This window comes from Stenella coeruleoalba, assembly GCF_951394435.1.
Source record: "Stenella coeruleoalba genome assembly, chromosome: 16".
Taxonomy (NCBI): domain Eukaryota; kingdom Metazoa; phylum Chordata; class Mammalia; order Artiodactyla; family Delphinidae; genus Stenella; species Stenella coeruleoalba.
In genome coordinates, this window is record NC_137162.1 from 63,370,049 (window position 1) to 63,384,258 (window position 14,210).

The window sequence follows — 14,210 nt, forward strand, 5'->3', positions numbered from 1 at the left end:
CTGCCGATGCAGGGGACACGGGTTCGTGCCCCGGTCTGGGAAGATCCCACATGCCGCAGAGCAGCTGGGCCCGTGAGCCATGGCCGCTGAGCATGCGCGACCGGAGCCTGTGCTCCGCAACGGGAGGGGCCACAACAGTGAGAGGCCCGCGTACCGGAAAAAAAACAAAAAGAAGAGAACAAACTTGTTTATACCTATTAGAGATAGAGTACCTTTGGCAACTATGTCTATTGGCAATGTTACAAATCAGGAGCTTATCAGGGAGATCACTCTTGTTATAAAAATATTGCTACTAAGTGTTTTAGATGTAAGTATGTAGACTATTAAGTTACTGGCCACATTTTGATCTACTCTCACACGTGTGAAGTGACTTGAGTAAAGAAGATAGTTCATTGCAGTAAGATTTATAATAACAAAATATTTTAGAAATATTAAATGTCATCAATACATGATTGGCTAAATGTCTGATCTCTTATTTGCAACGTGTCAGTCAAATAGGAAGTCAGCATTTTTGGACATAATTTAAGTCCAGAATGAAATAGAAAAAAGGTTGACTGAAATTAAGTTCATAATTATTTTAAATTAATCTATTCTACTACACCCATATTCATAGTAGACTCAAAATAAATATAACTTCAAGTGAGTAATCTAAAAATCATAAAACACCATAGCTGACAGGTATTTTAATTAAAGCAAGCTTGCTTTAATTAAAGCAAGTTTGAGTATTAACCAACCTCCATAAAATCCTTTAAACAAAGTCTAAGGCAACCAATACTTTTACTACCTTAGTTTCATAACTGTAATAATAAGTACAAATGTTTGTATGTCACTTTGGAGTTTAAAAACCATTTTCAACTTCTGATTACCATTGAATCTCAACAATCCTGTGAGCAGGTGAAAATCACAAGCCAAAAGTTGAGACGAAAGCTTTATCATTACTATACCTCCAAGGCAAAGTTTTAAGATTAAAGATAGAGACAGTTTTATTCTTTCAAAAGAAAAGAAGTTTAATTCCTCTGGTTTCTCAGGCTGCAGGACAGTTAGTGAGTTTGTGCTCCTAATTTTTAAATCTGTAACTCCCAAAAAAAGACACACAACTGGCTAAAATGAGGCACAGTGGAAATCCTTCCAAAACCACATTTCATACAGTTTCCCTATTCTCCATCAAAACTTATAATGGAAAATGTTTATGTTCTAGTTTTCTGAGACAAATTCTAAAAATAAGCTAATGCATCACTCAGTGCCCAAGACGTACTTCAGGTAGGTCCACAAATTCCTATAGGCAACTTAAAGCAACATTTTACCAAAGCAAAAGGATGTAATACAGAAGCAAATTGTCTCCACACAAATCACACTACTAAGTCTCACAGGTGTCCCCAGCCCCTTGGGTATTTACTTACCTCCAAAGGCACAATGATGGATGGCTTCTTTTTCAGTTCCTCACATTTCCTCTTCTTACAGATCTGATGGCTGTTCTTTCTATTCTTGCAGTAGGTACATTCACCACAATTGGTCTTCTGCTGGCAGGGCTCACAGACCCCACATCGCTTTCGTTTCTTCTTTTCCAAAGTAGGTAGCAAAGTTGTGTAGGAAGGAGAAGAGGAGGTACTGACAAGTGACACTGGCCTAGACACCACTGTGGTGTTGATGTCAACCATGCTGGTGGCACTGATCTGGGAGCTCTCTCCTTCCAATTTGCTGGGACTGGCCTGGGAGAGGTGGACAATGCCCTGTGAAGCATGGTGGAGTCCTCTCTCAGGGGCTATTGTGAACCCCTGAGTGTTAGCTGGCAGAAAGCTTATATGAACCTTCTTCTTATTTTCTATATTGTTTATAGCCATTGCGGGAGGTACCGAACTTATCTCTGAGTTTGATGATGGTTGAGGAGTGTGACCTAAGCCCGAAGGCAAAATCTCCATAGTGCCCTGGACCTCAAGCCCAGATGAAACAGTGCTCTGGGGCTCAGGCCATTCTGGGAGAGCATTACAGGTAGCAATTGGGTTAAGAGGAGCAGGAAGAAAGATATCGGGGTCTGAGGCAGTACCACCAACCATACCGAGGACTTGTTGATTTAAGATAGCACCAAAGACCTCTCCTTGGACTGGAATAGCACCAGGAATCTCTGGTGGGCCTGGGGTCTGACCCAGAGGCTCTCCATGAACTGGGTTAGCACCAGGAACTTCCCATTGATGTGGGACAGCACTAAAGGCCCGTCCTAGGACAGGGGTGGTATCAGCAACTTCCTGTTCATCTGGGGTAGATTTGAGTACCTCTTGATGATCTGGTTTAGCACCAAGGGTTTCTTGTTCTGAACCTGCCAAGAGGAGTTGTATTAATGAGGTAGGATATATTGACCCACCAATAGACAAACAGTTTCTAAGGTCCAATTCAGGTACAACCTTATTAAAGCTGGAGGTGGGGCAGCAATCATGTTCACTTTTGATGGGATCCAGGTAAGAATCAGATAGCTTAAGAGATTCTACTCGTGAACCCAAATCTTCTAACTGAATGCTGGGGTTTCCTTCAGAGGTAACCCTGAGGGCTGCTTTTTGGAGCAAAGGAACACAGAAAGTGTCCTGAGCAAACATTCTAGGGGAATCACTAATATCATTCAATGTCTCTCTAGAGAATAGTCCTTCACCACCACGTGTCCCTTCCAATGACCCAGAAAGAACCTCTGCTGCAGGGCCACTATGAGTAGAGTGATTTATTTTGGAATCCTCCACACTTTGGGACCAAGACTGGGTTGTCTCTTGGCTCTCGTTTTTTATTAATGATGCATTTTGTATGCCAATTAGATTCTTTATATCAGGAGGGATTGAGGGGTCTTGCACTGGGACTGAATCACTTTCTGAGTGCTTTACTCCCATGTCAGTAAGTACCTTATAATCACACTCATGTTGCTTTCCTAGATTCTTAGGCAGTGAAACTTTCTTGGGTTTGGCTATGACCGCTGGGGGTTGGGAGAGTCGTCTGCTAAGAGAGGTGCTTCGGAGAGCCATTGTAAACCCATTGCAAGTTAAGGACTCTGGGTTCTGAAAAAGAACCTCAGTCCTATCCAAATTCATTCGTGCTGCTCCAGCTCTTGTCAGAAGGCTTCTGACTGGCATAGGCAGTTTGGGTTCTGTTTTTCTCTTAACACCTCTTTCTTGAATTAATTGCTTTAATTTTCCAGGGCTCACAGTCTTGACTGTTGCCACATTTTTGTTGGCTGGCTTAGATCCCTTCTTCAGTTGGCTGTTTTTCTTTTTGTTTAAATCTTCCCTCCTGACTAATTTGGAAGGCCTTGCATGGCGAGATCGAGACATAGCTACGGAGCAGGAAAAACTGAAAGGGCATGAGGAAAAGAGTCATTGGTCCTTTGGAAAGTCTCACTTCTGAGGAGAATCCGGATGCACCATGGTTGTGCTCAGTCGCAGGAGGTTTTGGTCTGAAATAACAATGACAAAACATTGGGAGTGAGTGTTTTTCCTATGCATTCCCTCATTTGAAATAGAATATTTACTAGCAAGTATTAATTAAAATTAAGGAGCTGAGAATATTGACTGTAAAAGGAAAATATAATAGACATAAAACATACTAAAGTATCCTATAAATCCTGGATTCACAAATAAAGCTCCTTTAACTTCAATTTCTGTGACAACTGATTAAGGTGATGAAGTTGTTTGAATAAGTTAAGCATGGGAGTTTCTTTACATTAGAAACCGCAACCGTGGACTTCCCTGGTGGCGCAGTGGTTAAGAATCTGCCTGCCAATGCGGGGGACATGGGATCGAGCCCTGGTCCGGGAAGATCCCACATGCTGCAGAGCAACTGAGCCTGCACACCACAACTACTGCAGCCCGCGCGCCTAGAGCCCATGCTCTGCAACAAGAGAAGCCACCGCAATGAGAAGCCCGCGCACAGCAACAAAGAGTAGCCCCTGCTCACCATAAGTAGAGAAAGCCCGCACGCAGCAGGGAAGACCCAATGCAACCAAAAAAAAAAGAAACCACAACTACTGCAGTTACATGTAGTTTAAAGCTCAAATCCTAATCTTTACAAATATGGATACTTAAAAAGTTATCTCTTAAACTCTTTCCTCAGCACATCACCATACAGACAGAGGTATCATCTGTTGGACAGTAAAGCTGGTAAAGCCAGAGGAAGAAGAGGCTTGTATTATCCAAGAAACTCTACTCTTTGGAGATCCAGTAACATTAATACCATATTCCAATTAACCATACACAAATTTTGAGTTTTATACATGCACACAAAAGTAGCGTAAACTCTTGGGAGTTAGTATTTACAGATTAGGTTACAAATAAGACTCACAGGTCCAACAAATAACTGTTGAGTACCTCCTCTGTATAAGGAAAGCATTGTGGCGGGCACGGCCCACACCCAGAAATGATGTCCCTCCTTCCTCTTTCACCCAACTTAATCCAAAGACTGATGGTTCTAAACTCCCTTCTACCAAGGGTCCCAAAAGTTTCATGATCAATGCCTAGGCAAAGAAATTGGAAATAAAGAGAAAATGAGATAATTAGAACAGTAAAGCATACTAGATAAGCAACTATTATTTGAAAAGTAAGAAAAGAGGAGAAAACGAAAGGGGACTGACTAAGAGTCATCATCAGTTGCATTTTTGTCTCCTCAGATTGCCTCCCTGACCCCAAATAAGACCAAGCTATGAGGAAGAGTGAAGCTCACCATACAAAACATACCAGTAGACTTCCTAAACATCATGGAATCAAGAGTGTGACAACAAACTGGGTGAGGATTCTTTAACAGTTGACAGGTTGCTGGATTTGTAAGAAAATCTGGTGTAGGAGAATGGTTACCAAAAACTGGTCTGCAACCAAGTGATCACCAGTCTGTGGCGAAATGAGAAAAAAAAAAAAAAGAGGCTGAGTACACCTGAAACTAACACAACACTGTAAATCAACTACACTTCTATTAAAAAAAAAATGAGGCCATATAAAGTTTTTCATAAGGTTGAATTTATTATTATTTAATCATGCTTTCCTGTTTTCTCTCATTAAAATGTCCTTTCTAAAAAACGTGGAGAATTCCCTGGCAGTCCAGTGGTTAGGATTCCGCACTGCCACAGCAAAGGGCACAGGTTCGATCCCTGGTTGGGGAACTAAGATTCCGCAAGCTGCGAGGCTCGGCCAAATAAATAAATAAAGTAATAAAAGTCCTTTTTTTTGTGAAAGGGTGGAGATAGGCTTATTTTTTTAATGTTATTACTTGGCAAAGTAAAAATTTGACGGCCCTCTACCGATTCTCAAATCTTGGTTTTGTTTTTGTTGTACTCATCTGATCCTGGTAATCCTGGGATGCACTCGTTGGTTTAGTGGCTAGAGATGGTGTCACATCAGAAAACCCTGAATCTGAATCTGTGATCACCAGCTGTGTCCTTCAGCAAACTACTTAACAGGAGTCAAGGTTTCTGCATCTGAAATGAGGTTGTTTTGAGATATCAATGGGTTCCTCTGAGGAAAACCTAGCGGTAGTGGTTTCATCCTTGTGATATCTGAGGTAAGAAGGAGGACTTTGGAATTAGGTAGACATGGGTTCAATTTCCAGATCAGAAACATTACTAGCCATAAGCTTAATGGTAGTTATCATTATTGTAGAACAAGTTTAATCCTCAGTCTGCCGTATCCTGCAAAACAAAATCTAGTTCTTTTGTTTCTGTTCTCATCTAACACGTTGTAGGCCACACACTATAATAAAAGATCTCAGAGAACAACATTTAGAGTCAAGGCATTGAGCCTTTAAGAAAGACTTTTAAAACAGACATTAGTGATAACATTAACCACAAGAAAAATAACATTTTGATAAACCTGTGCTGAATACAAATACTAGGCCAGAGAATACTCCACTTGAGTTCTTGGCATCTAAGCTTATGGCTTTCCCCCTTTTCCTAAAAAAAAAAAAGTTTGGCTGCACTACCTCTTTGGCTGTGAAAAGCTGTAGGATATTTTCTCCAAAGACCACTGCTTTTTGTAACCAGCATTTTTAGAAAACAAAAGACATTCCAATTCTAATCTCCAGAAAGTCAGCAATCTTTTAAGGATGTTTTTTCGGATAACAAAAAACAATCCATTCCATTCTCTAGAAATTCAACAATATCTGTCTAAACATGCTTTATCTCTTATATCAGGATTACCTTGCTAAAAAATTATTAAGAGCCTATAATCTAAATATTGCAATCAGCCATGAAAATTAAAATTCATATATGTTGCAAGTAATCTGAATATGCCAGAGGGTGTCATGGGATCTGCTTTTGAAAGTAGTTTATAAATTGATCTCTGTCTCATATATTCTTTTATATTTTTAAATGGAAGTGCTTTAGAAATCCAGACTTGTAATTAAGATAATGTTTACTATTCAAACCTTATCTCTTGAAAAAGCCTGTCAAGGAAATGGAAAAGGTATGAGCAACATGGATTGGAAAGATGTGGCCTCTTTGAATGGTAACAGCCTTTTTATGAGATTGTGAAAGAGGCCAATGACCCCTGAAAAACCCAAATGCAGGGAAGAAACCACTGGGTACCACCCAGCCAAAGAAACAATCAGAAACAAAATAAGGACTCCCACAAGATCTTAATTTTACTTGGCTCCACTGATGAAATGTAACCCCCTTTTGTAAATAAACTAAGTTATCCCCAGGGCTGGAGGGAGGGGAGGAGTCCATTCTATTATATAGATCCACATTTAAATATGGAATTATCTACACAGATCTTCTGAAATTTATTTTCCTTATTAATTTGGAAACATTATTAAATGCTTTATTTCCTTTTTTTGTGCTTTTATTTACTACAGAGTGTTTAAGTCATAGAAAAATACATTTACAATTAAATACTAATTCCACTTCTGTTTTTCATTTTTGATGAAAACTGACATTTCAATATTTCTCAGAATCAGTTTTATTCTACTCTAGAGTATATTCAAGAGTCTGAGTGCTACTGAGGTTGCTACAGGATAACATGATTGGAGAGAAAATAAGAGAATAATGTCCCTGTTATCAAACATATATAGGAGGCCCCGGAGGGGGAACCACATGCAGTTAATTGACACTATCCTGTGAGTTTTTGTTTTCCTAGAAGAGAAAACAAAGTGAAACAAACAAACAAACAAAATTCCCTACAACTGTGGGATGCAAAACATTACTTAACTAGCCTTTTCACCAGAGGGCACCAAGACCCCTAACCCACAATAAAAAAATTTTTTTTTTCTTTTCCTAAGATGTCCTTGTGACATAGGGGACTGGAGTAGTGTTTGAGATCCAAATATTACTGTCCAGGAGATAAGGGCCAACTCATAATTTGAAACATTAAAAGAGATGCCAGCCCAAGGAAGAAAATATAAGATTACAGAGAAAGAGGAGAAGTGGCAAGATCAGGCCCCAGGGCTTATGTAAGGATCTGCTAATTATTCACACATAATTTAAACATACCTAACCAAATTGGTCAACAAACAGGATCAGACTTTTGCCTCAATATTATCTGAGCTTACTAAGTAGTCAGCCTTTCCCTAAAGAGTCTTAAAAAAAAAAAAAAAGCAATTATTTGATGTGATCACCTTGCCTAGAAACTGAAAAGCTGACTTCCTAAACTGTATCAGTTGTCTGTAAAGGACAATATCGACAGTACCGTGTCAGAAAAATTCTCTCCCACTTACATCCCCCCTCCTCCTTCTGGATCTCCCAAAGTCCCCTGGGCAGGAAGTGGCTGTACTGATGTAACCATCCAGCCCACATGTCAATTTAAAATTATACTGCAATCCTTCCCACCACCAGCAGTGGCCAAAAAAGTGGTATTTGCATACATAGAGCTAGTTGCAAAAGAAACTCTGATTTAATAGTCACTCCATTCAGCTCCTTAGAATTTAAAGGCTACTGCACTTGACTGAGAAATACAAGACTTAAAACATTTCTTTTTAAAAGGCACCACCTGGCTTAGTTTCCTCCAGCAACTTAGTTCTAAAGGAAGAGGAGGTGGGCGGGCTGCTTGCTGTTCCTAGATAGTTTTGTACCACAGGAAGTGTGAGAGCCTTCGGCACATGGAAAGGCTGTGGAGGCAAACTCACTAGAATGCCAGCAGATTTAGTCAAAGCCTCCTTCCATATGTAAAACACCCCTGCTGCCCTGCAGAGAGCGAAGAAAAAAAGGCCAAAAAGGGCCACAGAAAAGGGAAGGGACAAGTTAAATGAAGATGGAATGACCATTCCAAAAACAAGAAAAGCATAAAACACATTAGGAAGAAGAGGAAAAAGCAAAAGGAAGAAAATGTCTAAAATGGAAAAAAAAAAAAAAGCCAAAAAGTAGAGGAAGGGGAAGGACTATATAGTAATAAAGCTAGAATATAAAAAGACAACTGGGATCAAAATGCTGAAGACTAAAGCTAGAAAGGTGGAGGGGGTGGAAAAAGAGAAACTTAAGTGTACAGAGAAGGAAAAATACAGAGGCAAAGAAGAGGGTGGGGGAGGGGAGGGACGAACAAGATAAAGAAGATTGGAGGAGGAAGAGAAACAAAGGGCAGGGACAGAGGTGATCCAAACCTCCAACCAATCAATTCTGGAAGACCAGAGCTGGGAGCCATAGTTAACCCTCATTAAAATGGTAAGCAGTTATCCAGGAGTTCTTAATCTGAGCTACCAATCTTTGCAAAGAGATACAGACAGTGTATACTAATAACTCTCGTACTTGATTCGGTTTAATTGAAATCATAACATTGTTTTAAACACTGTCATACACTGACAACCAACCTAATTAAGACCTCTTAATTGGGGAGGCAAGGGACTTGGGCTTTAACCTGTGTAACTAATACAAACTAATAAAACCAATAAAATCAGGAAGCGCACCCAACATCACGTTACCTGAGGCTTTTAGTTCTTAGAAACAACGCTGACCAATCCCCAAACACATCCTTATCTACACACCCGCCTTGTTTAATTGTAGACAAAATTCCTAATATGCCTTAAAAAGCTCTCGCCCTAACTGGTTCACAAACACCTTTCCCATATTCATTTTGGCATCCTGAGTGAGGACTGAGGAAGCCAACGTTTTTATTTCACTCTTTAACGTTGAGATGGGGAAGAGAGCAGGATGGTCCCTTTTCGGTTCAGGGCGGACCTGGGGTTGCTACCCTGTAGCGCCGCCCTTCAACTCATGTGGGTGCAAGCGCTCAGCGCACCCTGCCGACACTAGGCTGTGCACCTAATCTTTTCCTCCCTCAGGGTCTTGAAACACTTTTCAAATATGTCTTTATAAACTGACCCTTACTATGATATATGATGCAGCTCATTTGTGTGCCCGAGAGTGTTACGGGGGAGGAGAGAAAGAGGCACTGGAGCGACCTGGTTACTTTGGGAGGACGAGTTGCCGGCGGGGGAAAAGACTCCTAGTTCAAGCAATATCTGTTCTCTTGTTGATACATTAATTTTTATGGGGTCAGAAAAGCCCAATCTGTGTTCCCCATTACCGTGGAAAGCCTACTGGGGCAGGCCAGCAACTTCCCGACCAATTTCTGTAGAAATTTATGGACTGCACACAGCCCTCAGTAGCCGAATCGTTTGGGAGTGTGGGTGAGAGGGAGGGAGGGAGGGAGAGGGGAGGAAGAGGAGAGAGGGGTGAGGGGGAGACGGCGAGAGACCTAGCCCAGCGCCGGCCCCTCACTTGCCGCCCGGCCGGTCCCCGGCACCCGGCTCTGCGGACCTCTCATCCTTGGGGCCCGCTCCGGGATTCCGCCCTAGTGGGACCGATGCGACGGCAAGCCAGCGCGTTCGGCGAACGAGTGGCGCTCTTAAGAGTTTTTAGGCCATTTTGACAGAACACTGTTCTATTCCTCCACTCCCTTCTTCCCAGATCAGCGTAACTCCAGGTCAAGCCTCTGGCAAGACTCTCCTACTACCTCCACTCCAAAAGCTACGTCCCTGAAGCTCCCTCCCGGAAAAGCTCAAGGAGGCAAGTGCCAAATGTTTTCTCAAGGAACCGGCCCCTATATTAGCACAGGGGAGGGAGAAAACTTGTTTGGGGGTACGCTTGAGCGTGGGACAGCCAGGGTTCCCTACCCGCAACTTGCCCTAACTCTTCCCTCTCCTCAGCCCGAGCCGCATCAATCGCCGGCCCAGTCAGGCATCCCCACCTCAGGCCGCACTTGCCCTCCCCGCCCAATCCGGTTTCCAGCGGAGCCCGGGGTCCTACCTCGAGGCGCTCCAGCTCTCCTCACCCGGCGCCGCAGCCGAGTCCTCCGGCCGGGGGGCATTGTTTATCACCCGCAACAAAAGCGCCCCAAGCAGCCCTGGGTATGGGGTCGTCGCGGGGAGCGGGCCCACCCCCGCGGCCCCGGCGGCCGCGCGGCCGCCGAGCCCCGGCCCACGTCCAGCCCCAGCGGTGCACTGCCCCTCTCAACGCCTTCCGGCCTCCGCGTGTGGCTCCCCGGACCCCTGCCCTCTGCCCCAACCCCAACTCACCACTGGCCCCCTCAGGCTCCGAGGGCTGCGCGCGTCCCCCCGGCTCCAAGCCTGCACCAGCCCTCGGGCAAACTTTCCAACTTGCGCTCGTCCCCACAACTTCGGAGTCCGGGGCCCCGGGGGGCGCGAGGGGCGCGGGCGGGCCCCGGACGAACACCTACCGGCTCCTGGCAGGGTCAGGGCCCGAGCCCCCGGGGTGGGCGACTGCTTCCCAAAGGTCCACAGCGGAAAGGCAGGTAGAGTTGCATGACTGGGGCGGGGCAGGGGGGCGTCCCGGGGGGCAGACCCGGGAGCAGAGGGCCCAGCGGCTGCGCGCACAAAGCGGCGCGGGAGCGGACTGCGCTGCCACTCCCCGCCAGGTCAGCCCCCCGGAGCAGCAGTGTCTCCCCAGGACAGACCTCAGGGAGCGAAGCTGGGGCTCTGCCTTCCCTGGACCCTGCACTACTGAGCGAGAGGCAAAACGCGAGCTGGATTTCCCCAAACTGGAGCTGGACTCATCTCTCGACCCTTCCCCTTCCCCTTGGCCCTCGTCTCTCTTGACATTTTTTTTTCTTTTTTTTTTTTTGTTAAAGTCAAAGGAGAGTATTGAAGAGGGAGAGCGTTGTCAGCGTTTTCTTGTCATTATCTTTTTTCCGAGGGACTCTCTGGCTGAGGGAAAAGTTTTAGGGTCTCTCAATTGAATGTTTGTAGGTGCATTAATGGGACGCCAGGTCAGAGATGACACCATTGAGGCATATCTGCGTGGCGAGCAATGGAAAACTGGCCTCAATACCTTAGAGAGAAGCCAGAGGAGGGTTGTGTTCCCTTGACTCAGAGCTTGATGTCTGCAAAGGTCGTCATAACATTTTTTGTTAGTTATTTGCCCCCGTGCTTTGGCAGTATTCACTTTATGGATGAAGAAATGAAGGCACAGGAAGAAGTAAGTTTTTATCATTAGGAGGAATAACCAGTAGCATTATGCCAAAATTAAGACTGACTGGGGCATCTGAATTTCTCCCTAAGTGTTTGATGGCTGTTGCTTCTTCCAGCAGTCAGTTATTAAACAGACATGGAAATCCAGATCTTCAATGGAGTCACAGTGGGAAGGAAAATGCTGTTCATGGAACAATCATTCCTCCCAGGTCAAACTTCAACGGAAGGTAAAGACTCCTTCTATCATTGCCTTCCACACCATTCTATCCCCATTCTGCCCATAATTTTTATTCTTTGTTATACCTGCATTAATAAGCATAACCAGATTGTTCTTTTGAGAAAGATTCCTAAACTTTCAACCTTTCTCACTGATTGATTCATTCAAACTTATTATTGAGTTAGAAGCTTGGCCTACAGAGTTGAATGCAATTTGCTTCCCACCCAGGAGGAACACATTCTGGGTTTGCAAGCAGAACAAACCAATGGCTGCACTACAGTGTTTTCAGTGCTACAGTCAGATAAATACAGCGATTGGAGAAAGACATGTGGTGTTTAAAATAAATCTTATCTGAAAAATGGGACTCTTCTCAGTCAATGTTTCCAAAAGCCTAATTGTTAATATCTTGTCAGAGTTTGACTCAAAACTTGATTTTCTTAAAGAACAAAAGGAGAAAGACTATCATGTAATAGCCATATCCTGGCTTTTGTCAATTAATTGAAATGATTAACTTTAAAAAGTATTGAAATGGGAAAATCACACAAAGATGTAGAAAAATGACCATGGTGGGGCTTCCCTGGTGGTCCAGTGGTAAAGAATCCGCCTTACAATGCAGGGGACTCAGTGAGATCCCTGGTCAAGGAACTAAGATCCCACATGCCCCCGGGGCAAGTAAGCCCTTGCGCCATGACTACTAAGCTCGTGGGCCTCAACTAGAGAGCCCGCAGGCTGCAAACTATAGAGCCCACGTGCCCTGGAGCCTGTGCGCCACAACTAGAGAAGAGAAAACCTGCACATCACGACTGGAGAGAAGCCTGTGCACTGCAATGAAAGATCCCACATGCCTCAACGAGGATCCCATGTGCCACAACTAAGACCAGGCACAGCCAAAAATAAATAAAATAAAATTTTAAAAAAATGACCATGGCAATGCTTATTCTCTTCATTCCATAAATATTAGTTGAGTCCATACCATGTGCCAGGCACAGTCCCATGCTTTGGGGAAACAGCAGTGAGCAAAATGAAACCTCTGCTCTTGTGGTGCTTGCATTCAATCATGGAATGGGGCCAGGAGAATAAAAAAGGCTAGAAAGCAGAATCCATACAGTGTGTCAGATGGTGATGGTCAGAGGGAGGGGAAAAAAAGCAGAGAAGGGGACAGGGAGTGCTGGGGAAGGCTGCAATTTTAAATACAATGATCAGCTCATGGAATAGATCTGAAAGAGATTAAGGAAGGAAACCGGGGAAGATTTTATGCTAAGGAAGGAGCAAGTGCAAAGGCCCTGAAGGTAGGTTTGTGTCTGCAGCAACACAATTTCACTGTATTTCACAATGGTAAAAAAAAATTGGAAACTGTAGGTGCCCATCAAAAAAAAAAAAAAAAAAAAAAATATATATATATATATATATATATATAAAACTCCCACTGACCAAGTCTGAGACAATTTTTAGTTTGGAAAAGAAGTTTAGCTTGGAAAAACAAATTTGGAAGTCATCAGCACATAGATGACATTGAAAGCCACCTTGGCATCTGAAACTCAAACATAGCACCTAGCAACGTTGTGTCCATCTGAACCTGTTAGAAAAGGGGTCTGATAATTATAACAGAAACTAAAAGGTTGAACAAGCCATGGGAAGCTAAACAATAACATGAGGTGTCTACCCAAGGAGAAAAAAAGAAAATGCAATTATTTCCAGTCCTCAATATCAAAGAATAAACGTTTAAGCAATTTCCCACTATCCTTATCTATTCTTTCTTAATAACAAAACAAGAATTCCTGTCTTATTTCCAAATATACCTTATGTGTATTTCCAAATACACATAAGGTGAGTATTGGAATTGTGCTTATATAGCTTCCTAAATACATAACCGGACTTTCATCTTAGCTGCCCTGCTTACTAATTACCTTAGGCAGTGTCCTAGGGAAATGTATATACTCCCCTCACACACACACACACACACACACACACACACACACACATGCTTTCTTTCCTAAAGAATATAATCTCCATTGACAAAAAAAAAATTTTTATTCCATTGGAAAAATTTCTTAAATTGGCAATACTAAGTGCTGATGAGGAACTCTTACACATTTCTAGTAGTATAAATGGTACAAACAAATAAGAAAGGCAAACTTATGATTCTCTATAAAGACAGCAGGGGGCTTCTCTGGTGGCGCAGTGGTGGCGCAGTGGTTGAGAGTCCGCCTGCCGATGCAGGGGACACGGGTTTGTGCCCCGGTCCGGGAAGATCCCACATGCCGCGGAGCGGCTGCGCCCGTGAGCCATGGCCACTGAGCCTGCGCGTCCGGAGCCTGCGCTCCGCAACGGGAGAGGCCGCAACAGTGAGAGGCCCGCGTATCGCAAAAAAAAAAAAAAAGACATCAGGGATAGATAGATAATATAATAGTAGGTAGGAAAAAGTTAATAGTCGCTTGGTGATCTGGGACACTACAATCTACAAGGTCCTGGAAGAGCAGGGGAGGCTGGGCAAGATAAACCTGCAATAATAGCTCCGCATTGAAAAAGCTATAACGCAGTCAATTCTGCTAGGAGTCCAAGAGAGCAAGGAAAACTTAAAGTAGAAAAGACCCAAGGGAATTCTCAGAGACTTTGC

At 43.5% G+C, this 14,210-nt stretch overlaps 1 protein-coding gene across 1 annotated transcript in view; it reads right to left on the reverse strand.

The window, feature by feature from the left end:
* The window catches only part of TET1 (tet methylcytosine dioxygenase 1), a gene marked incomplete at its 3' end in the record, with an annotated part of 130,883 nt that extends 120,199 nt beyond the window's left edge, over window positions 1-10,684 (reverse strand). Inside the window, exons 1-2 of the mRNA XM_079900132.1 lie at window positions 10,626-10,684; window positions 1,401-3,430 (exon numbers count right to left, since the gene is read on the reverse strand). Of these exons, the coding sequence (XP_079756258.1) occupies window positions 1,401-3,308 (1,908 nt within the window). The 5' untranslated portion in view covers window positions 3,309-3,430; window positions 10,626-10,684. The remainder of the gene's footprint in view (window positions 1-1,400; window positions 3,431-10,625) is intronic.
* Between the last annotated feature and the right edge of the window lie 3,526 nt (window positions 10,685-14,210).